The sequence below is a fragment of the Pipra filicauda genome, unplaced genomic scaffold, assembly GCF_003945595.2.
Source record: "Pipra filicauda isolate LSUMZ 115617 unplaced genomic scaffold, ASM394559v2 scaffold68_size4259465_pilon, whole genome shotgun sequence".
In the NCBI taxonomy this organism is placed as follows: domain Eukaryota; kingdom Metazoa; phylum Chordata; class Aves; order Passeriformes; family Pipridae; genus Pipra; species Pipra filicauda.
In genome coordinates this window covers 1,990,811-2,014,822 of record NW_024104853.1, presented here as the reverse complement: position 1 = coordinate 2,014,822, position 24,012 = coordinate 1,990,811, and the positions used below count along the sequence as shown (strand labels likewise).

At 36.9% G+C, this 24,012-nt stretch overlaps 1 protein-coding gene across 1 annotated transcript in view; it reads left to right on the top strand.

Moving 5' to 3' along the window:
- Positions 1–24,012, top strand: part of OCA2 (OCA2 melanosomal transmembrane protein) — a 202,147-nt gene that overhangs the window by 136,852 nt on the left and 41,283 nt on the right. Inside the window, exons 22-23 of the mRNA XM_039388832.1 lie at positions 7,599–7,692; positions 20,918–21,011. Coding sequence (XP_039244766.1) covers positions 7,599–7,692; positions 20,918–21,011 — 188 coding nt within the window. The remainder of the gene's footprint in view (positions 1–7,598; positions 7,693–20,917; positions 21,012–24,012) is intronic.

Sequence of the window (24,012 nt, the reverse complement as noted above, 5' to 3'; positions counted from 1 at the left end):
ATCAGCTATATATGCTGGAGCCATCTGTTTATATTTTTCTTTTGTTACCAGAAGTAAAAATACAAGCACAGTAAATCCTCATTTTAGCCGAGTTTAAATACTATTTCTTCAATATAGTGTAACAAACAATTTCTGTTAACCATTTGGTTGACAAGGTTACTTAATCTCTGACAGGTCTTTGTTAGAAAGTCATTTTGGGCGCGCTCTTTATTGCCTCTAAAGTATCAGACAGTTTTCACTTGCAGTGCTGAATGTTTCTAATGTATTTCCTGTTCTTAGTGCCAGCTTTATTTTTGAATCTTCCTTGCCTTCTGCCCTACCAGAGTTTTCTATGACGTCTTTTATTTCACCACTTGATAAAAGTGTAAGACTGGGCTGTAGCTATCAGCAGAGACAGAGCAATAACAAACAATTTGGAAAGCTATGAATGGTTTGTTTTCCATGAATGCATATTCTCTGCAGTTTTCACAGCAGACATCTTTGCCACATGCAGTTCTTAGCAAAGAATGTGTTGAGAAGTATCATGTTGTAGAGAAGCAACAAATCCCTAAAATAAAAGTGTGAATTGCTGTTTCATTGTGATTTTGCACAAATAGACAAAATGGGCAATATCATAGAAGTGTGGAATGGTTTGGGTTGGAAGGGACCTTAAAGACCATCTAGTTCCAACCCTCCAGCCATGGGCAGGGACACCTTCCACTAGACCAAGTCACTCAAAGACTTGTCTAACCTGGTCTTGAACACTTTGTACGTGTTGCTGACAAAGATGTTAAATAGCACCAGTCCCAATACTGACCCCTGAGGAATGACACTTGTCAGTGGATTCCACTTGGACATTGAGCCATTGACCACAACTCTTTAAGTGTGACAATCCAGTCAAATCCTTATCCACCAAGTGGTCTGTTCATCAAATCGACACCTCTTCAATTTGGGAGAAGGCCACCAAATCTGCCAAGCACCATTTGCAGTTAGTGAAGCCATGTTGGATGTCATCAGTCACTTCCTTGTTTTCCCTTTGCCTTAGCATACGTTCCAGGAGGATTTGCTCCATGACCTTGCCAGGTTCCAAGGTGAGACTGACTCGCCTGTAGTTCTCCAGATCTCCTTTCTTTCCCTTTTTTAAAATGGGGCTTATGTTTCCCCTTTTAAAATCAGTGGGAACTTCACTGCACTGCCATGACTTCTCAAATTCTAAGGATAGTGCCTTAGTCACTTCTTTGGCCAGTTCTCTCAGGAGCTGCAGATACATTTCATCAGATCCCATGGACTTGGCCATCTTCTAGTTCCTTAGATGGTATCAAGCAATTTTTTCCTACAGTGGGTGGTTCTTAATTCTCCCAGTCCCTACCTTTGCCTTCCGCTGCTTGAGCAGCGTGGCTGGAACACTTGCTGGTGAAGATCAAGGCAGAAAAGTTGTTGAGTACCTCAGTGATTTCCATGACCTGGATAAACAGGTCTCCTATTTCCTTCTGGAAAGGGCCCAAATTTTCCCTAGTTTTCTCTTTATCACTGATGTACCTATAGCAGCTTTTACTGTTGCCCTTGGTGTCCCTGGCCAGATTTAATTCTGTCAGGGCTTTAGTTTTCCTGATCTGATCCCTGGCTGCTTGTACAATCTCTCTGTATTTGCCTATCCTTGCTTCCACCCTTGGGTTTCTTTTTTTGTGTTTGAGTTTGTCCAGGAGCTCCTTTTTCATTCATGTAGGCCTCCTGGAATTTTTGCCTGATTTCCTCTGTGTCAGGATGTGCTCCTGAACTTGGAGGAGATGATCCTTGAATATTAATCAGCTTTTTTGAGCCCCCCTTGTCCTGATGCCTTCTACTGCACTGTGCAGGTATAGGACCTTGTAACTTGTTTAAGTTAGTCTTGCACAAGGAGGGTGAGTGTGATTACTTGTACAAGTGTTATGTTTGGGAAGCAGAAATAGCTGAAAAGGCTTCACTCTCTATGAGTCTGCCATCAGCCCAGGAGGAGAGGCTCTCTAAAAGAGTAGACTCTAATAGTAGACTCTAATAGACTCCTCTTCGGTCTCCTCTCTGCAGATCTAGGGTCCAGCTAGTAAAGATAAATCAGAATTTCTGCTTGTATTTCAGAAGGTCTTTATAGGTTCTTCTTCATCTTCTTGACTGATGGAATGCCATTCTCATGACAAGGTTTTATCATAAGGATAAGTGAATAGGATAAAGGTCTTGATTCAACTTTTTCCTTGGTATTTCGGAGTCTTGGAAAAGAGTCTGTGACAGCAAGGTGTGAAATGTCTCTGTTGGGGAGACAACAGAACTGAGATGTACAAACTTCACCATCAGTCTCCTTTTACAAAAAAGGACTGCGTACCACCATATAAAAGCAAAGATTTTTATGAGAAAACGAACAGTATTTTATGAAATGACCTTGTAGTAATTGCTGTACATAATTCCGGTCTAAAATGTTGTAGTTTTCTCTTTTTCATGATATTCATTTAAAGTTAAAATTGAGCTTCCTTTCTTTTTGATTGTTTCATCTAGCTTAAATTTTCAGGATGTTAGAGAGCTGAGCAGGATACAGAGAAATACACTGTCCTGTAGAATCATATTTTTTATTCTGAATTAATTACTAATAAATTATATTTTCTAGGGAAGGTGGATAATTTATAACAGTAACAAAATCTTGTTCCATTTTTAGAAGCTTGTAATACTGATTTAAGATTAAATGGTGTGAAAGATAAAAATACATACATTTCCATTTTTATTCTTTTTATGTTTGTAACATACCCTATGTACTTCCATGGTATGTAGTATAAACAAACATTTTCTTCACAAAGGTTGATTTTGATCAGGATATTTGTATAGACAAATGTGCCAACATCTGTAGAACTAGCACTGTTTTTGTTGATCAGCTCATATGTTATGTATATCATACACATGATACCTGATATAGAATCAAGATTAATGGCTATCTCCTTTCTGTATCAAGTGTTTGAGGACACTCTCCTTTTTTCAAGTACAATCATTATTTCTTACAGTTGCAGTTTTCTGTTTTAAAGAAAAAGAAAGAAAGAAAGTTTTAAAGAAAACTATCTTCCTGGAGGAAGATAGTCTTCCAAAGCGTGAGTGAGGGAATTTGGCTTTGCTCTATTGAGCTACATCACTCATTTTACCTAAATCTTGCCAATCAAGTTGCACTGACACATGTTTCAATATCAAACTTTCCAGCAAAATTATCAAGTTTTCAAGAAGCTAGTCAAACAGAGATGTATTGTGGTAAGACTATTGAAAAAAAGTGAATAAGACAATATTTTCCTGGTAAGACATTATTTTTCTCCTTCTAGTATTGATAAGGTTGCTGTTTACATACTCTGAAAAGGGAATAATGAAGGAAACATGAGGCTTCCTCTCTGTTGAGAGGTAGCACTTCATAAGACCATGAAAAAATCTGCATCCCAAATAAGTTAAATCAATATGAGAAAGATATTTGCATGTATCACAGCCAACCATATCCCCATTTGCAAAGTATCCTAGCTATTGTTACGACCTGAATTGGAAAAAGTTGTAGAAATAATTAATGTTTTCAAAACTATTGAAACCTACAGTGAAAAGATTCCTTCTAACCCTTTTATATTTTGCATTTCTGTTTTTAGTGCTTGGATTAATTAAAGCAGTAGATTAAACTGAGTTTTGAGATTCTAATAGTGCAGAAATGTTGTCTAACACATAATTGCGTGAATGAATGTGGCAAAAAGTGTTAAAGGTAATTTTGGGAGAAAACAGAACGGCAGGTTTGTGACCCTGTGCACGACCCTTATCTATATAAAATGCAAACACTGAACCAATGAGAAATGTCCATTGGCTTTAATTGCTTTGCAACGTCTTCAAGAGTTCTTGATGATTAGATGCATTTTCTTAATTTTTTTTTTTTTTTTTGAGCAGGAAAATTCTTGGGATGGACGAACTCTTTTCATTATACCTACTTTTAGATCAAAAGAATTAGATGCCAGTGACTTTTGGAGACCTGTGGCATGAAGTTGCTACACAGGAGATTCCATAATGCTGGCAAAAAATTAGTATACATTATGGATTAATTAAATATTTCTATCTGAGACACTGCAAATGGGCATTGAATGTTTTGTGTTGACCTTTCATCTGGCTATTCAAAACTGAAACTTATGGTGCAGCATTCCTTGTTATAAGTACCTTATATTTACAAAGGATATATCCCTGTTAAAAGTGACTTCCATTCCCTTTATATCTTGTAGCTGTTATGCACTGGTAGAGATTAATTCCTTTAGACAGGGTAAATGTTCAAATTTAAGTGCACACAAATGTATATTGCCAAGGCAAGTTTCAGTGTTTGTCCCTTACTGGAGAAATGTACATTCATGGGAGCAGAGATTCTTGATCTAGCCCTACTGCCTGTTGATGCACTTAGGAGCATAACATCACTGATGATAATTTTTACAGATGATTATTACGAAGTCTTTCAAAAAGAATTCACAGTATTTCCAAGTGGAAGGAAAGCAATGTTATGGCAAAGAGAGAACAAAAAACCAATGTGGATTAAGTGCATATTTGGGCTCCTAAAATACTTTGTTGGGTTTAAAGAAAAAAATTAGGAAATGGAGATTCAAACACAGTACACAAGTGCACTTTCTCTTGATATATTGCAATGTATCTTTGAAAGAACACACAGTGAGTTGAAACCTTTGTTCAGTGATTTTCTTCAAGAGGGTTTCTGTGTCTTCAGTCAATAGACATTTACAGGACACTGAGAGCTCCTGATGCCGAATTCCTTCATTAGAGAACCAGATTTTCTGATGGTACTATTATGCACATGTGGCTGCAAATTCCCTAGCAGGGAATTACCTTCCAGACTTTATGTCTAGGATATCTGTTTAGCATATTGCTTCCCCTGTCCTTCACAGTGCTGCTCTTTGAGGGCTCTGCTTTCTGAAAGCTCTCATTGGTCAGGTGTGAAAATGGCATTACTTGCTCTGCACTTCGGAGCTGTCTGGCAACAGCTTTAAGACTGACCTCAACAGCAAGAAAATGGTTTATCATTTTAATCTCCTCTGCGTAGTCACCTTCTCTATGCAGCTTGGGACATACACAAGGAGGAGTCTAAATTAAAAAGGTGTTGCTAGTCTGCACAGTTGGGGATTGTGTCCTGCAACAAGTAAGTTACTATAGTACATCAGGATACTTGCAAATAAATCTGAGAAACTAAATAGTTTGATTTGGTTCTCTGCTTAAAATTATATAGTAGGGGAAAATTCTTTAATTAGTTGAGCAAGATGACATATCCTGTGATTTTAGTATTTGTTGTTAATTGTTTTTTTAGATGTTGAAACACAAAATTGCTTTGAAATAAATATAACTTCATTTTGGATTGCATGTCATGTTTGAGCAGTGATGGTTCAGGAGAAATAAAGTTTGTGGGGAGAAATGTCATCTTTCATTACTGTTTCATGGAAAAAAACCCAGACAAGTTGTTGGGCACGCTGAGCCTTCTTTAGGCCTTAAAATAGAAATAGACATCTTCAGGCAATGTAAAATTCAAGAATACTTGTTTAGACATTAACTTATCAGGGTTGATCAATTAAAGGATTTAAGAGGGATGAGTAACACCATCAGTGGGAGGAATGGGTAAAGGGTTGGAATTCTTTATAAAGCCTATATATTGCTCCATACCAAAAGAACATGCGCAGTCAATAAAGGTGAGCATCATTCAGCTATCAAAGTGAAAGGATTTTCCAGGAAGCAGCTGTTCCATCTCTGAGATCATACCCCTTGAGGGGGACCTGTGAAATACATTAAAAAGACAAATTAGAGGATTAAAAGTCATAAGTCTATTCACTACTGAAACTCCTGGACTCTTAGAAGGCATTAATTTCAAGGTATATCACAGTTTATTTCCACAAATCTCTTCCTGCTTGATCTCTTGCTATTCCACATTTACTTACTCTTTCTCTTTCCCTTTTGGTTCCATGGGCTTCTGTACATGTTAAAAACAGGAGAATAACATTGTCATCTCTCCCCTTGCTAATAATCTTCTCTCTATAGGTACTAATTACACTTTTCTTTCAAATCAAGTGGTTACAAAATTACCTTGAACTCAAACCAGTTTTTCCCAACTAAGGTGAAAGTTGTTTAACTTTGAAGGATGTTACTGGCTGAGATCTGGTGCTACTAGAAAGCCTGCCTGCTGTATTTTTGGGCTCTATACCAGTTGCCTAATGAAGTCTATTATGTCTCTCTGCAAACCTCATTTCACTTTTCAGGAAGTTTATTTTATTTTGTTTGCTAAAGCGTTTAAATGAAATTCATAAAACTTGCTCTTCTGGCTTTGGCTGGCATAGAATTAGTTTTCTTCTTAGTAATAGCTGCTTCAGTGTTGTGCTTTGGATTTACTATAACAATAATGTTGATAACACACTGATGTTTTGGTTGTTGTTAAGTAGTGCTTATTCCAAGTGAAGGACGGTTCAGTTTCCCCTACTCTGACAGGGAGCAAGTGCACAAAAAGCTGGGGGGTGGGTGAGGGGGGATAGGCAGGACAATTGACCCCCAACTGGCCAAAGGGATATTCCATACCATAGAATGTCATGCTCAGTATGACAACTGTGGAGATTGACGAGGTGTCACTGATTGCTGCCAGGAGGCGGGCTGGGTATCAGTCAGCAGGTAGTGAGCAATTGTATTGTGCAGCACTTATTTGTCTTGGGTCTCATTCCTTTCTCTTTCTGCATCTCCCTTTTTAATTACTATTGTTAATATGGTTATTATAATAATTGTTTACTATTATTATAATTAATTATTATTATATTTTCTTTTTTTTTCAATTATTAAGCTGTTTTTCATCTCAATCCACAAGATTTAATGGTTTTTTTTTCTGATTCTCCTCCCCACCTAAGGTGGTTGGGGGAGTACAAGATGGAAGCTGCATGGTGCTTAGTTGCTGGCTGGCTTTAAACCACTTGCAAATATTTTACGGTGAACTAAATCTACATTCTCTGGTAAATATAATGTTAGAATAAGAAGTAAAATAACTCATATCTACTTATGAATTTAGAAGCCTGCCACATGGACCTTTCTCCTTTTCTCCCTAACACATCAAATACTTTTGATTATAACAAGGATTCAGAATTATTTTGGTTAGTGACACATGATCTACAGCCATTTTGACTGAAGGTTTGGGCATCTTTTACCACCCTCTCCAGCAAGAAATGAAAGGGGAATTGATTTATAGTTGCTGTCAGTTCCCTGTAGAACTAGAAGGATCTAATGGAAGGCACTCAAAATCTTAAGACAGCCTCAGTTTTGGTAGCAGTACTTGTGCTAGGCTTGGCTTAATGTTGATACCTTCTTCTTAGCTTGTGGGACTAGCACAATCAGTGGGGAAAAGTGAGTTTAGATCAAGCATATGATGCAAAGATACTAATAAAGAAAAACAACATCAACTACAAAAACCCTCCTGAAAAAAACTCCAACAACTCCTCCCCCCCAAGTTAGTCTTTGGAATTACTGGTAGTTTAAGCTGTTTCCTTTAATGAACTTTATTTATATTGTGTTGGTGGTTGGATAATGTCTCCTGATTCTCTCCCTCTTTTCTTCTTAAACTACAGATTCCTGTACTTCTCAACCTGAGTAAAGATCCAGATGTTAACCTACCTATGAAACCATTAATCTTCTCATTGGCCATGGGTGCGTGCCTTGGAGGTAAGAGTTTATGTGAGAAAGCTGACATAAGGTAATAGCTATGCAACTATGACATGGATAAACTGGCACAATAGGTTCAGTCATTTTACTGTGCAAAGCATATGGAGTGCCTGATCCAGCTCCTTTTGACTTCAAAGCACTCCTTGATAAGGATCCCAGTTACTGCTGCTACAATAGGATTTTTGCAGTCTGTTTTTGGAGTCTATATCTGCATAATCTACAGACACACAAAAAAGCAGTCCAGATGGTGCTTATAGGGTTCTGATCTTTTGTGAAGAGAAAAGACAAAGATACATTTACAGCCATCATTGCTCATTGAAAAGATGCAGAAACTATATAATAGCTGAGATCTGAATGCTTGCTTTAAAGTCTGCTGAAGTTACTGAGAGGTTTTCTGGCTGGCTTACGGAAATGATTTGAGTATCCATTTTCTAACCTTTTTCACTCCTCATTCAAAGCAAAGTCCTTTTGAAGTCTTTGGGAAATGCAGTTCTAATAATGAAATTAACAACCATTCTTCTAGCACTCATCTTTGTGTAAACTGGGGTTTTGTGTACTGTCAGTGCATTAGTTGGTTTCATCATGTTGGGGTTTTTTAATTAAAAATACGGCATTTATGTGTTATAGGCCCAGGATTTCCTCTCTAATTGTTATAACAATTTTTAAATTAATATTTGCAGGGTTTTTTTTACATTCTGCTAATGGTTTATGAAGGTGTTACAACTCAACATTTCCAAATAGCAAGTTCACTAAGTACAATTAAAGTGTATAAGTTTTTAATGAGAAATAAAGTTAGTATTATTTTTTTTACTACTTAGAATTTTAATGCTAATTGCATTGTGTTGGGCTGTGTTTTGATCTCTAAATATTTAGGTAGTTAGTTTATATAAAGTTAAAATGGATAAAATGTTGTATCACCCTGGATCCATGCCTTCTTCCCCTCCATACCCCTCCAAACAGTTTCCTTGATTTTCAGGAATTAAAACTGAAACCAGTTTGGGGTATAATACAAGTTCTGGTTTGTTTATTTAGCTAAGTGATTGCTAGTACAAGTGACCTTAATACCTAACAAAGATTATAGTGATATAATTTACAGATTGAATTTTAAGAGCATGTTACAATTCCAGGACAATTTATACCAAACCACAGTTATTCATTTGAGGAATATCTCTTTGTGCTTATCAATACTCATCATTATATTGTGACTTTAATCTGTTCCTCTTTAAAACCAGTTATTTGAATAATCAGCATATCTTTATATAGATGTTTGCCATAAAAATATTGTCTTTCTTCGCATTTTGATTGGACTCAAAATTCTTAGAGGTCTTTTGCAACCTAAATGACACTATGTTTCTGTGAATTTGTTGATCACTGAACATACTATCATTTTGTTAAATTTTCAGATTAAAAAAAAAGCATAAGGAGCATAAAGTTAGCCAGATTCCGCTGACATATTCTCAGTGGGAGGCACTTCACCAGCCTTGGAGCCTTAACAAGTCTCAACTGATATTCCTCCAATATCTGTTATCATCTTAACCCAGATTCCCTTAATTTGATTTGTTGAAGGGGTGCCTGGATTTTAAGAGACTTCTGTGTGTATGCAGTATGAGACAAAAGTAAAAATGTAAACATTACCATGAGAATTATTTGAATTAAAGATATTAGAGATCCATAGGAGGTGACTAGGTATGCTCCATACAAATATTTGCATAAAAAGTTATATCATTATCAGCAAAAGCTTAAACTCTCCAGACTGTGATCTATTAGGATAAAGCTGAGCATTTGCTGTGTTAGACTGAAATTTAATATGCTTCTGATTTTCCATTGTCAAAACAAAAGCTAATGGACAGGAGCTTATTGTTGGAGAATAAAAAGTGTGGAAAAGCTTTAGATTTAGAAGATGTAGCCCTGAAAAGTAGGGGAAAAGGGGCTTTTATTTTTCCTAAAAAGGAAGTGTTGATAGCTTTTAAAAACTATTTCCAAAAGAGAATTCTTATCAGCCCTGAAGTAATGTGAAAGAATCCTCAAGGAAGACTAATCCCACTGTGGAAGGAGTAGATGGAAATGATATCATTGCTGCCTGGCGCTCAGGGCAAAAATTGGGTCTTATCACTGTTTATGCAACCAAAGGAACTTGGATAAACAAGACATCTTGTAGAAGAGTCTGATGTAATAACAACACATTATAACTACATATTTTAGGGCTAGCTGTTTCCTACATAATGCAGTGCTTATTTTCTGGTAATTTGATACCATTTCTGGAGTTGAGGGTAAACACTGCTTATGTATCTGTAAAAGGAGTGTCAGCATTAGCGTCTGTCTTGGAAAATGCCACGCGGCATTTTCTCCTAAAAAATTTCCAGTGGTTGCAATTACTTTTCTCCTATTGTCACAAAGTGCACAGGCTGCTACAGGTTTGGTAGATAATAGGATGAGAAAAGACAGTAATTTTCCTTCATTGCTTTAGCTGTTGTCCTGGAAGGATGGAGTCAGTTTCAAATAAGATGAAAAGACCTTTGATGGTATAACTGCCACATTGTTGTCATTGTCTCCCTAAAGAGAGCTGCTGCTGTTAAATTTCTGTCTTTCATGGCATTGGGCTCAGACACAAGGACTAATGGAATACCATGTAGGTGCTCCTTGTTCTGTAAAATGTGTCTCTGAAGGTGAGAAGGGATGAAAAATTCTGACTCTTAATCAAGGAAGCCGAGCACAGTGATAACTGTGAGCAGTTCCTGGTGAGAGTCACAGTTTTGAACTCTTTGGATATTCCTTGGAGTTTGCCTGTTGTCTTTGGCAGAAGTTTTCTTGTTCAGGTCAGGTCAATCTTACAAGGTTAAGAAATAAACATAATAATTTTCCGGGGGATCTGGTTCTAGAAATTTAGATTTTTGTTTACCCCAGCCTCCCTGTTTGATGATGGAGATACTAGAATGTTCAAGATGTTTATTCATCCACTGAAACTGCCAGATGCTCTCTGTTGAGCACATTGGAGCCGCTCATGTGACTGAGAGGTGTTCCCAAAGACAGGTCAAATGCATTCAGACTTTTAGGCCCTTTGATTGGTCAAATCTTCTGAATGCTGAACAACCCTATTAATTCACATCTGTCTGGGCATTAGTGGCCAGGCTGACTAAGTATCTTGAAAACTTGTGTTGCTCGTGAGGTTTTTTTATGTGTGATATGCCAGTATTTCAATTACATTTTGACAATGAAGAGAAAGAAAATAGGAAATCTAAAAGGTACTAAAGGAAACAAACAAGGAAGGAACTTCTGTGGTTTTCTGATGAATCTGTATCTGTATTTCTTTTGCACGAGAGGACACTGGATAAAGCTTCGTTCATTAATGCTTCCTATTTTAGTACATGATAGAATTATGACACTTCGGAGACTGAATGTTATGTAGACCTTCCAATAATGTCTAGGGAATGGTGCCCTGAAATTCTGGAGAGCAAATGAAGGTTGCTAGCTACAGCAATTTCAGAACAAGAGGAACTTTAATTGCACTTTTTCTATTGACTCATGAGTTTTAAAATAGCATGAAATAAGGATTCAACCTAAATTGAGTAAGTGTACAGACAGAAATTCACCTGTTAAGATTGTTCAATTGTGTAGAACTAGATTATGTACTGAGCTGAAGAGGTTATAGCTAAAATATTATTTGAAGGGTTTTTCTACATTTGACATTTAAAGAGCTGGCATTTAATTGGCTTTTTATCTCTTTCTTTGATTTATAAACAGTATGCTTTTGAAAAAAAAAATCAAATTAAATTTGGAAGTGCGTACCTTCTGAGATCTCAGGTGCTAGCATAGAAAAGTGCAAAAACTACTGCAAACCCTGTTCTATGGTCCAGAGGGAGTATTTTCTACAGTGTATAGTTTTTGCTCTATTTTCCTTCTCTGTGTATTTTCTTGAAGGACAACACCTGAAAGTCATCATTTTCACAATTCTGCAGAAATAGGCACTCTCTAGGATGCATACAGCTGTGCTGTTCTGTCCCCATGACTTGTCTATAGGCTCTGCATCAAGACAGGAGGTAGGAAGAGAGGATTGCTGGAACTTTTCTTCTAACCTTACAGGGTCAAAACACAGGTGTGAGTAAAATTCATTATCCACAGGACATGTGCTAATTACAGCTATTACAGCTATCCCACAGTGTAGCTAAACAGTGGGATTTCTCTCAGTGGTCCACTGCTGTAGCTATTCTGCCTCTCAGCACCCCTCCTTAGGTCCCTGGTGCAGATGGGGCCTTGCACAGTCGAGTGTCACTGATTCATTATTCCCTGCTGATTCTGCTCAATAAAATCCTAAACTTTAAAACTGAAGTTTTAAAGCTTCAGACACACTAAAGGTATAAAGCTAGAAATATTGTTTATATTCATAAACAAACCCTCTTTCTTTGCAATATGAGGAAAAAGTGATATCCTTCAATAAACCATAAAATGTATTAAATATATGATAATTAATATTATGAAAAAATGTAGCTACTTTGAAGTTCTTTTATAGTTACAATAGATGAAGTTTGTATAACACTTTTCAAGTTGAAAGATTAAAGAAATCTATAAAAAATGGTATAAAAATACAGCCATTATTTAAGAGGAGCACTGTTCATCTTTGGTTTTGAATTTAACTGTTGTATAAAATGTGTAATTGAAACTGTAGGAAAATCATTTGGTGGAGGCAATCTACATACCTGAGCTTGATTTTAATCAGGACATGGATGTTGAAAGTTGCTGTTGTTTCTAAAGGAGTCTTTTAATGACCAGAAATCCCAGGGCTTAGTTTCCTGTCTTATGGGTGAGATAGTCCTGATTTAGGTATTTTTTTCATGAATATAAAACTCAATCCAAATCAAAGGGTGGTGTTATAAGGAATTAGAACAATCTTTCAAAAGGAAAGGGACCTCATTGCTCTTGACTTTGAAAGGCAGGCAAATTAAATAAGGAAATTTAGGAAATCTCTCAAAGTTTTTCCTTAAAGACCTCAGGGCAATCTTTAACAGCATTATGTCTCTAAATTGTACACATCTAGAAGCATGTGTTTTGGATGTCTTCCACTGATGTCTAGTTTACTTTCTGAGTATACTTTGCATTGTTTCTGTGATGTTTGCAATGATGAGAATGATTTAACTGTGATTGCTGTCCATTAAATGGCAGTACTACATGCTTATTCTTAACAAAAAAGTCATTCATATGTTAGCTGAAAGTTTTTGAGTTTTGTTGTAATCTGAAAAACAGCGTCATCGGATATAAGCATGAGGAATCTTTTCACTCTATTTATACTTGAGAGCCCAAACTGTCCTCTTGCTGTTTTCTGTAACAGTCAGAATCTGTAACGTTCTATAAAAATCCAGCTGCTGCTTTCCTTAGCTCCCTCATGACATTGAAACTCTGAGCTATCTTCATGCTTTTACAGCGTGAGCTTCTTAAAGCCCAGCAGTGCTGAAAAGTCCTTGGTGTGAGATCCAGGCTAGTTACCAGAGTCGCTGCAGCTGAAGGATGTTCTTTAATGTTTAAGATTACCAAAGATTATCCTCTTTGACATGGAAGATATACAGAAGAAAGTTGTGAACTTAAAATGTAAAACCAGCTAAAACTGAGTGTGTTCATTTGACAGACTTATGTTTGTCTGTATGAAGGCAATATCAAAGACCTGTTTGGGTTTAAAACACTGAATTAATATGGGAAATAACCCCCATACTGAAACTAGTAGATTTTTCTCAGCAAGGACATTTTTCTAAGCTTAGAAAGAGTTACCTTGGCAGACATGCATATATAGATGTACATATGTCATTAAGCATGAAATATTTAGTATATGAGCTAAGAGATCCTGTTTCAGCTGTACTGATGAGGATTTATAGTTTGGATGGTAAATCTTATATTTTAAAATGCAAATAAAGAGATCTATATGTGATACTAATTTAGAAAAAAATTATAACAAACATCAAAATCACTTGATTATAGTGCTAGCATTACTGATAAATTTGAAACACTTCTATTAATGGTTTTAAATCTGTGTAAAATAACTGCAAGCTGTAACGTTCTCCAAAGTAGAGATAGGCTAGTGATCAGAGCTAGCATTGGAAGCTCCCACACAGTATATGTGGAGATGTGTTTAATTTTCTTTACTTCCTTTGTACATTTCTTTATCATAAATGACAGAAAATTCTTTCCAGAAGCCTTGGCCACTTCTGCTTTCAGAATTATGTGGAACAGACGATCTCATTATGTTGTATTGGTGAGTTGCTGCAGTATGAGAACACAGACTCTGAATAGCTGTCAGCAGAAGAGGTATATTCAGTTAGAAGGTAACACTTGGGCTATCAGACAGAACAAGGCAGGGAAACTATTGCAAGCTTCAAAACACTTAAGTGCAGAAGATAATACTGGACCATCTACTTTCCTTCTTCTGCAGATGCTTTCCAGGTACCTCTCTTCTGCACCTTGAGGTGAAAAAAAATCTTGGTTTGCAATATTCATATTGATTTATATTGAGGAATCAGACATTCTGTATGACACTAAGGAAAGTTATAATCATGCTCCAGATATTATTTATGTATATATTAATAAATCTCTCCAGCACAGTTGCAGTTAGCACACCTAAAGCATTGGTGTTGTGAAGAGAAGCAGAAGTTGTGAAACTGTTTTAAACAAGGCACTTGAACTATAGCAAAACATAACAGGTAGGCTCTGACTGAAAGTCAATGTGATTCAAGGTAGAATCTGAATTTAGAGTAGCTAGATATTTGAAAATAACTTAATGGAGGGACACATTTTTTTATTTTAGGAATATTTTTTCTGTGCTGCTTAACTTCAAAGTAAGTCATGATAAAGTTGGATAATGTACTTTTATGCCAGGTTTCTACACATAAAACAATTTTTCAATATTTGCTCTCTAATAGTGTCACAAGTGGCAAAGCTGTGAATGTGAGTTGACATAGTTTTAGTCTCTGAATCTAAAAGTCCGAGATAAAATATGTGCAAACTGGGACTTGTGTGCAGCATTAAAAGCTTTAAATGGAACCTATTTGAATATGTGTCTCAGGGCGTGGGGGAATGGCATGTCAGAGTATACTGCTGTATTATCCATCATTGTACTAGTTTGTTTTACACTTGTCCTGGGTAGGTTGACTTTGAGAAGGGGCTTTAGTGATCACCTCAGGTCTTACGTATCTTTTACAGATGTCTGGATTTGATAGAAGCTTATTGATTTATTCATGTCATTAAAGTAACAAGTGCAGGATGTTCAACAACTCACCTTATTTATTTCACACTTCTGCTAGAAAAATGAAAAATTTAAATTTCACCTTTTCCTCTCATAGCAAAAAAGAAGCAATGAGCATTGACTAGTGCAATACTTCCAGTAACTATCTAACTAACACCACTCTTGCTGGTGATGTTGTAGTGGTGATAAAAAATGGTAAATTTCACTTCATTAAAAGCATTGTGTTGAATGCAGTTCAATGAACTTTTTGGGTAAGTTAACCCAAAATTTTCATTTGCATTCTTTAATCTTTTTTTTTTATAATGTACACGTTTATGCATTTATGTAGAAACATACCATTCAAAAAGTTTCCAAATCAGCAAAAGAAAACGATACTGGTATCCTAAGACTGCAGGCTATCATGAATAACAGTATGGAATGAGTTCATCCATGCCTGTGTCCTGACTGGGACTTCTAGGGACTGCTAATGGTTTAATTGGTCTTGATTCTGTTCTTTATTGACTGCAAAGTTTGATTATCCAGGGCTTGTTAATTTTAACATATAAAAAATATTAAGATATTCAAGACTTGCATATTATTAGAACATATTAAAGACTTGTGGACATTTAACAGATGAATATAAATGGCTTTTTTTTAATGAGGCAAATCTGGATTACTTTTCTGTGAAACTGAAAATTTGTGAAGGCTATGAAGGCTGTCTCCTGTAAGGCTAATCAAAACCAGAACTGGTCAGTGTTCGCTTTGGCAGACTTGCTCCATTTGCTCAGTCTATGCTTTAAGTAGAGAAATGGCAAATGCTATGGAAAGGAAGCCAGTCACATCATTCTACCTTTATTTAATGATGGGAGATTGCATAGAATTTTCTTTTAAAAATTGATTGGAAGGAAGGAGTTGGCTTCCTTCAGTAAGTTTTGCTATGATGCTGTAATGAGATGGCTTGATTACGACAAAAAGCAGGGCTGAGAATCCTCACCCTAAAATTGTTCATGACTATAGCAAACTCCTGGTTTCAGAAAGAGAACACTTGTCTGGACAGAGCAGTGAGAACAGCTGTGCTATGTAAAACTGGGCCTGTCACAGATATTTTCCAAAGGCCAGGGAAAAGCTCTTTTCAGGGCTTTTGTTGGCATGAAAATAGGGTAGTCTTTTTGCTTCTAAGCTAGCTGGCCAGAGATACAGGGAGGAGAAAATGCAGAAAGTCTCCCAGCTGAGCACAGGTATAGCTTGTTCTCTGCCATCAGAGCGTGTGGAAGGGAAGCGGTCTGTGATTCTCACAGCAAACCAAAACTTTTCTGTAAGCCATCCACTTTTTTGCTTGCTGTTACCCAAGGTATTATCTCCTTTATATTCAAGAAAGTTACTGTTTATGAAGGCTGCTCACACTAGGTTAAACAGCTTTATTAGTGATAATCCCTTCCCTTTGATTTCTCAGTGCTTTGAGCAATAAATACTAATCCTGCCAGGCACTTTGAGGTGATTCTCCAGGCAAACATATTAATGCAGCAAACACAAGGGTTAGGCTTGCTCTTGACAGAGGCAATACCAAAGGGACTTCTGAGAACTAACAATATTTAGATATAATAAATGTGCTGCTGACAAGTAAAAATAAACAGCTGAGAATGAGGCTTAAAGTGAGAGGAAGCAAGTTATTGCTGCAAACTCTCTCCCTTTTATTGTATGATTCTAATCTGATTTCCCTGCCCTTTTCTTCAGTAAGCCTCATTGGTTCTCCTAGCATTGATTTTCAGTGCATTGCAGGTTATAGCGACTTGGGTAAACTCTGGGTACTGGGAGAGAGGCTGTCTGGGCCCAAGGGAAATGCATTCTGTGTCGTGTGCAGGCTTTGGGTTTGCGTTTGGCAGTCTCTGAAGTAGTGATGCAGTAGAGGGTAATAGCTGAGCACTGGGTTGCAAAGAAGTAGCTACAAGTGGAAGCAGAAGGCTAGAAGAGGCAGGGCTGGTGGATAGTGCAGGTATCAAATCACCTTATCAAACCTTGTCAACATCTTCCTGCTTGTAGTTCTAAGTTAGCTGGGGATGCAAAGGCACGTTTTTGTGTGTGAGGCTTAGATATTTCTTGATAGATTTATTCTTAACTAAAACTGTTGAATGCTGCCTTATACTTGCAATTGATTTCACATTCCCTAAATATATTTGAAGTAATTTACCTTGAGAAATACCAGAAAGAAACTTTTATATCACCTTTTCTAGACAGAAGCAGAACCTCCTATTGTGTTTCTGCAATGATTGAGCAAAGCTAGAGCAGTTCCATGGAAAAATGCATATGATCTGTGAGGATTCCTCTGTCATTTTCTTCTCTGTAGCTTAGGCAGCAGCATGTGTGGTCATTCTATGACCACACTTCAAAGTGAGAATTATTATTTTTTTCATTAAGAAAAAGATATCTCTTGATTTCATGCTTATAAATTATTAAACATAGTTAGTATTGACATCAGTGCTCATAGTCTGTCAAGAATAAAAGGCAGAATAGATATTCAGGATAAAATGTGTTGCTTACCTCATATGTATCACAAGCCATTGATATTACAAAAATAACATATAATTCATTGTGGTGAAACCAGGTTCTTAATAACCATCTGCTTTGCAATAAAGGATGAGTTACAGTAGGAGTCAACAAAAAGTTACAACAGGAGTCATCAAAACAGATTGGTTATTGCAATATTATTGTTTCACCCATGTGTTATTTTGTTTTGATAATACAAACAAGCAAGGAGGAGTCTTTCTAAGCTGAATTATTCTTAAGATTGCAGATGATGTGAAGATGAAGTCAAGATTGGGTAAAGTCCTAAAAAATGCTTATTCTTAATTTGCATCAATTTGAATGAATCTAACATGTGTAGATTTCTGTGTACATTAACCTAGTCTTTAGTTTTGCGTGATTCTGAGGTCACAGTGTTGCTGTTTCACTACTGACTTAAACCTGTGCTGTGGAGACAGATGTTCTTGGGAGGCGAAACAAAAGTTTGCCTCTGTTGTTAATTTCAGTGTTGTTCTTTGAAGCCTGCTGAGCCGGTACCTAATTAAACTGCACACACGCTCCAAACAAATGAAAAAGAAATGCTGCTCCTCTCAGATAACATTTAAGGTGACGACTTCTTCTCAAGTGAAATCTACTTGGGGAAATCAATTCACTGCTGAAGTAGAAACTCTTTCCATAATACTTCATTATGTGAAGGTATTACTATAGCTCATACACAGTATGGGAGAGTGCATGCTGATCGGAGATCTCAACTGTATCTACTCACAGCCATGGGACGAGTGCAGTTTCGGTTCCCTTTCTTTAATTTGAAGCCAGAGCTATATTCCTTGTCTACAGTAATAATAGTCTGAGAGTGATGACTGATTTTGCTACACATAGAGCAGAAACCTCTTATGAAATGTTTGGAGGCTGTAGACTAGTGATTACTTTGGAATTGAAAATTCCTAAAGTGTTCCTACCTGACTCCTCTAATAACATCAGCTGCATTTGTTCGTTCTGTTTTTGCATTAAGCCACATGCTTTGTGGCTTGGCTTTCTCATGCTAGTAACTACCAGGAGCACTGTTGTTCCACGTTCAATTTAATATTTTTGATCACACATTAAAATAATTAAGATACACTTTGAGACAAAGAGAGGGCAAGGGAAACGAGCTGTGCCATTCCTAATGACCAGTGCTAGACACTGTTTTTTAAAGGTTTCTGTTCCTCTAGTAAGCTTAGTCATCCTTTTTTCTGCACACCTGAAGCACATGTGCATGTGTGTGGGGGTGATTCACTGTGTATGATAAGAAGCCGAGCTCACGAATAGTCCTTGATGTCTCACAAGAATGATCATACTGCTTTTATGATCACTAAGGATACACCCTTGTATTGATGTGCAGTTTCACCAACATCAGCAGAATTCCTCATAGACAGACAAGACCTCTGCACTGAGCTCCAGATCCTTTGCAATGTCAAAGTCTTAAAAACACAGCAACTAGGAAGCACCTCACCTAGCATAGCTCCTGGTAGAACAGAAATAAATAGGAATAAAAAAATAAAGGGTCAATTAAATATATGGAATAAAATGTCTATTTGGGATTGCAGGGAGTGGAGTGGAAGGCTTTTCTCATCTCAAGAAATTTTCAGCTTCTTTCTTCTTCCGTAGTGGCATCTGCTCAAGAGCTGTTTTAGGCTGCTGCTGAGAAAATAAAACCAGTCTCTTGTTCTTAATAGGTGTTGCTAAGGTCACTCAGCTGAGACAACAGATACCCTTATTTAGATCTCTACTCTAGGATGAAAATCTCAGTTTGCTTCCTATTTTGTGTTGATAATTGGTCAACTTGGAGTAAATAAGAGTCATGCTTTCTCTTCAGAGTCAGTTGGAAAAATCTTGGCCATACTGCGGCCTTTTATTGGAAAGCTTTGGCTCTCAGGAAATCAACTAAAAATAATAATGATAATAATAATAATAATAATAATAATAATAATAATAATAAAGTCCTGAGTAACTTTTGGGAGTCTAGGTTTTTTCTTAAAGTTGTTTCTTTGTCCCTAGAATGACAAATCAAAAATATCTGAACTATAGCACGTCATTTTATTAGAATTTAAGAGTTTTCTATTATTTTTTAAGAATATTTTTGGACAACTACTCATTTTGTGTGCATTTTCAGGTGCAGAAGGCCGTATGGGTACCATGTGCAAATACTTGGGGCAATAATACTTCTGCCTTTATTCTGAGATACTCTTCAGTAAACTGATCTCTGAGTGACCTGAAGCATTTACTAAGTCAAAACAATTAACTGGGACATTAATTGCATCTATTTCTCTCAAAGTTAGACCAGAAGAGTTTCCACGGAGCTGAAATTTTTAACAGAACCAAAGTGAGAAGAGTAACTGTATGCCAATGGGAGCAAAGGAAGGCTTGTGCTTAGAATAATGGATTGTTAATGTAGTGATGTATGGCAAAAGAGATGACTTGTCGCAATATAAAAAAAAAATCTCCTAGATTGTTACCTCCTTTGTTCAAAATATCAATCAGCAGAATGGAGGAGTCACTATCACTTCCTGAGTCGTGCCTTAGATCAGAAACATTTGCTGAAGCCATCTGCTTTGTAGAAGTCAATTCTGCAGCATGTCTTAAGTCTGAGGTATGACTCATAGCAAAGATATAGAAAAATGGGTCAGTCTTTCTGAGCTCTGAATAACTGACTTCTCTACATTGCTAGATTCTTGAAAGTTTAAAGGAAACACAGAAATAAATTAATTACTGGAAAAGGCTTAGGAGAAGAGAGGTGTATCATTCTTCCAAGAGGATAGATGCACATTGTAAATGTGGCAAATTATTTTTTTTGGTGTGTTCCTCTCTTATGGGGACTTGTATACAATAATTTGGTGAAGTTTACTGAATGAAATTATGTTCCATTATATATTAAAGCACCATAGTGATTAGGTAAGCAAAGTTCGTAATCCTTTTGCCTTAGCAGAGAGATTCAAACCGATCCATTCCCCTCCATTGTCTCACTTATTTTGTTCTAAATTTCTGTAAAAAAAACCCCCAAATAAATCTCATGAATTTGTTAGTTTGTCTATAAAAAAGGCACTAATTTATCAATGTCAAGTTTGTATAAACAAAAAAGGCATCAATTTTTCTTAGCATCCTCAAACTATCTCATCTTTTCTTTCCAACTCATCAGATGGTACCTTCTTGTATGCAAAACTAAAAATCAAGAAGTTTATCTGAATGCAAGTCTCTGGTGTCATTTTGACAACTCCTTTGGTGTTATGTTCCTTCCCTATTTTTCTGGCTTATGTAGAATCAGGGATTAATACCAGCTTTATATTTCAAGGCATGAAGCTATTTATAGGATGTGGAGATATTGTCAGTAAGTTTCTTTCCAAGTCTATACAAAAGAAATTGATTTCTCATTTCTAGCATCTTAAGACTTTAGCACAGAATAAACAGAGGAAGAGTAAGAAACAGAGCACAACTATAAACTGGTATTTGTTTTCTGAACTGCAGGTAATGGAACACTGATTGGAGCATCTGCAAATGTTGTTTGTGCGGGAATTGCTGAACAGCATGGTTATGGCTTCTCTTTCATGGAGTTTTTCAGGTACAATTTTAAACTCCTCACCTTAAATCTGATGGGTTTTTTCTCTAGGCAAACCATGAATCTTCTAAGGGGAAAAATTTGGAGAAAGGGTCTACAAAACAGACTTGTGTTCCTAATTTGGTTTTGGCGACTGAAGTGCAGGTGGAGGTCAGATTACTGTATTTTCAGGTAATGTTGATAGAATGCATGAAGGTGGTGAGAGCATAGTGTAACTCCAGGAGAAATAAAGCCTCAGAAATTCCTGCTTTGATCGCCCTCAATCTTCAGCTTTGTATCAATAGTAAATTGTTGCTTTACTGCTAAATACAGTTTAAACCTATTTTCTTATCTGCACATTTTTGTGGGTGTTCTATCATCAAGCAAAACTGGAATGTCCTAATTTAGACTGAGTCAATTTTTATTTCATGATCCTGTGAGTAAACCTATTTATCTAAAAGCAATTCTTTTGAGCAGCTGCTAAGCAACTATGAGTGAAAGTGTGCTGAGCAGATAGTAATGGCTCAAGTTTTTGCTTAATTATTAATTATTTAATAATTGATAGCTGTTGTTTAATAATGGGATTTTATTTGCAGATCATTCATCAGCAAATTTTTAAGGCACATGGTGTACTTAATGCATACAACAGGTTAATATTTTTTCAAACTCCAGTTTTTGAGACTGTGGTTGAAAGCTGTAAGTGGAAACTAGCAAACAGAGTACTAACCATGAAGTTCAATTTTAAAATGTAGTTGATTTAACTAAAACATAATTTCTTGCTTATTTTTCAGCATATTTAGGACAAAGGATACTGTTGAGTTCACACAAATTTTTTTTCCTCCTTTTTTCTTTACATTGTTTGTTTTAGTTTCTCGGCTTTATCAGCCTTCCTCTATATTATTTATCTCAAAGCCTTCAAACCTGTATTATTAATATGAGTGGTCATACACTATTGTCTGGAGCTGATCCAATGGTAACCCTAAAAAGAGAAGTACTCTGAACTACTGTTGCTAAAATTCTTGCTATGAGCATGTGCTACTCATATATCTTCACCCACAGTCCTCTGATGACGTTTTAGAAAGGCAGTCTTATGTGGTACATAGTGATAGCTAACAAACTTCTTGGAAGTCAACCCCTTGCACAAAAAAAGATTATGATACAGCAATAATGGACTTGTGGATTGTTCTGTTTCTATTTCACAGATGTTTAGCTTGTCATTTGGGGATTTAACTTGTATGTAGCATTAACAATGTCTCTCCTATTTAGATTTTGTAATGAAATGTTCTTAAGGCTTCTGTGGCAGTGACTGAAGGAACAAGGATGTAAAGCCTGGCTAGTCTCTTCAGAACTGTTTACTGTTTCTTCTTTGGGAAGACTGATGACAGTACACAGATGTTCTGAAATTGCTTTTAGTGGAAACGATTACATGGAAATGCTGTAGACATTGTGAATAAAGATGTGAGAACTGAATCCATAGTGGTCTCAGGAAGATAGCAATGGATGTTAATTAGAAGAAAGAAGATGAGCCCACTTTTGCTGGCTGCCTCTCAATCACCGAGCAGGCAGATCATGAGCTCCTTCACTGTTTGTGTTAGAAAATATTTGTTTCAGTCAGATGTCTCCAAATTCACTATTTTTTTGACGCTTCTTTTGACGTTAAGAGGTATTACACATATCCTTTGAGGATTTTGATCTTTCTTACTTTTATTTATGAAGGATGTCTCAAAGCATTAAGTGAATTTTCTGCATTTCTTCCCTGTTTGCCCAGGATGACTCAATGGGTTTCACATACCCATTGAGGGTCCTCTGCAGCGCTTCTCCCAGTATAGACACACATTGTTACTCTCTCATCTTGCAAAACCTTTTGAGCCACCAGAGAAAAATCATGGATATTATGTGTGTTGGGAGATGATGACCCTCTCTTGACTGACTTTTGCTAAGATATCTTTATTGCAACCTGTGCTGGTAGTGTTCTGTCCCTCTCAAATTTCTGTACAGGAAATGCTGTGGTCTTACAAGCTTGATGTACTTCTCTCTGGAGTGCCTTCATCAGAAGAAATCTTGTGCTAGGGGGACACGTGACTGCATGACCATGAATGCTACAGTCTTTCAAAAATCTCTCTAGCCTCCTGGGGAAGCTCCCCCTTCAAAACAACATCTAATTGCTTCTTTCCCTAGATCAAGAGTCCTATCTGCTCTAGGACCTGAGTGCACTTATCTCCCAGACTGCTGGACATGACTGGTGTCATGACCCATTTGGGGGTGCTGTTCATTATAAATTCTTGTCAGGCTGGACAAAGACACCAGTCCACATGTCAAGGAACTCTTATGCTTTATTCTATAATTGTCTTAACTCTGGCTTAAGAAGCCCTTGTACAGCACACTTCAATGAGCTCCCAACTCCCACAACAAACTTCAGTACGGAGTATAGGGTAGAGTATGATAGCTGTACTTTGGCAAGACAAAGTAAGGGAGGGGAAAAATGAAGGTATAAGAGACATTACCCATCAACACATGTAAAAATCATTTCTGTCTGAACAGTGCTCCCAAGAGGAAGAGCACTATTGCCTATGAGAAAAGATCTCTCGGTTGCTATGAATTCAACTTGCTGTTTCTGGACCTTGTGAGTTTTTTTCATTATGTTCCACCGAAATAAAAAGATTCACGTGCCCCTTAGAATATACCATACTGTAACAGACTTACACCGTGAAAGTCTTTTTACCTTTAAATCTGTTAGACATGGTGGTAGGGAAACTAAAAGGATCTTCTACTGGTAAATCAGCAGCAAAAGGAAGAATAGGGGACATGTGAGCCTCACTGATCAGAAAATGACATGCCGACAAAGAATGTGGAGAAGGCAGAAGCTATCAGTGCTATGACCAGCAGCACAAAGTCCTGCTGGAGACCAGTCACTAGCGCTCCCCAAAGTTCTTGTGATCCCCAGTGGTGCCTTCCAAGCTCAGCCGCTTAGGGATTCAGCTTTTAACCAGCCCCAGAAATCTGAAGGCAGATAATGAATGACTGC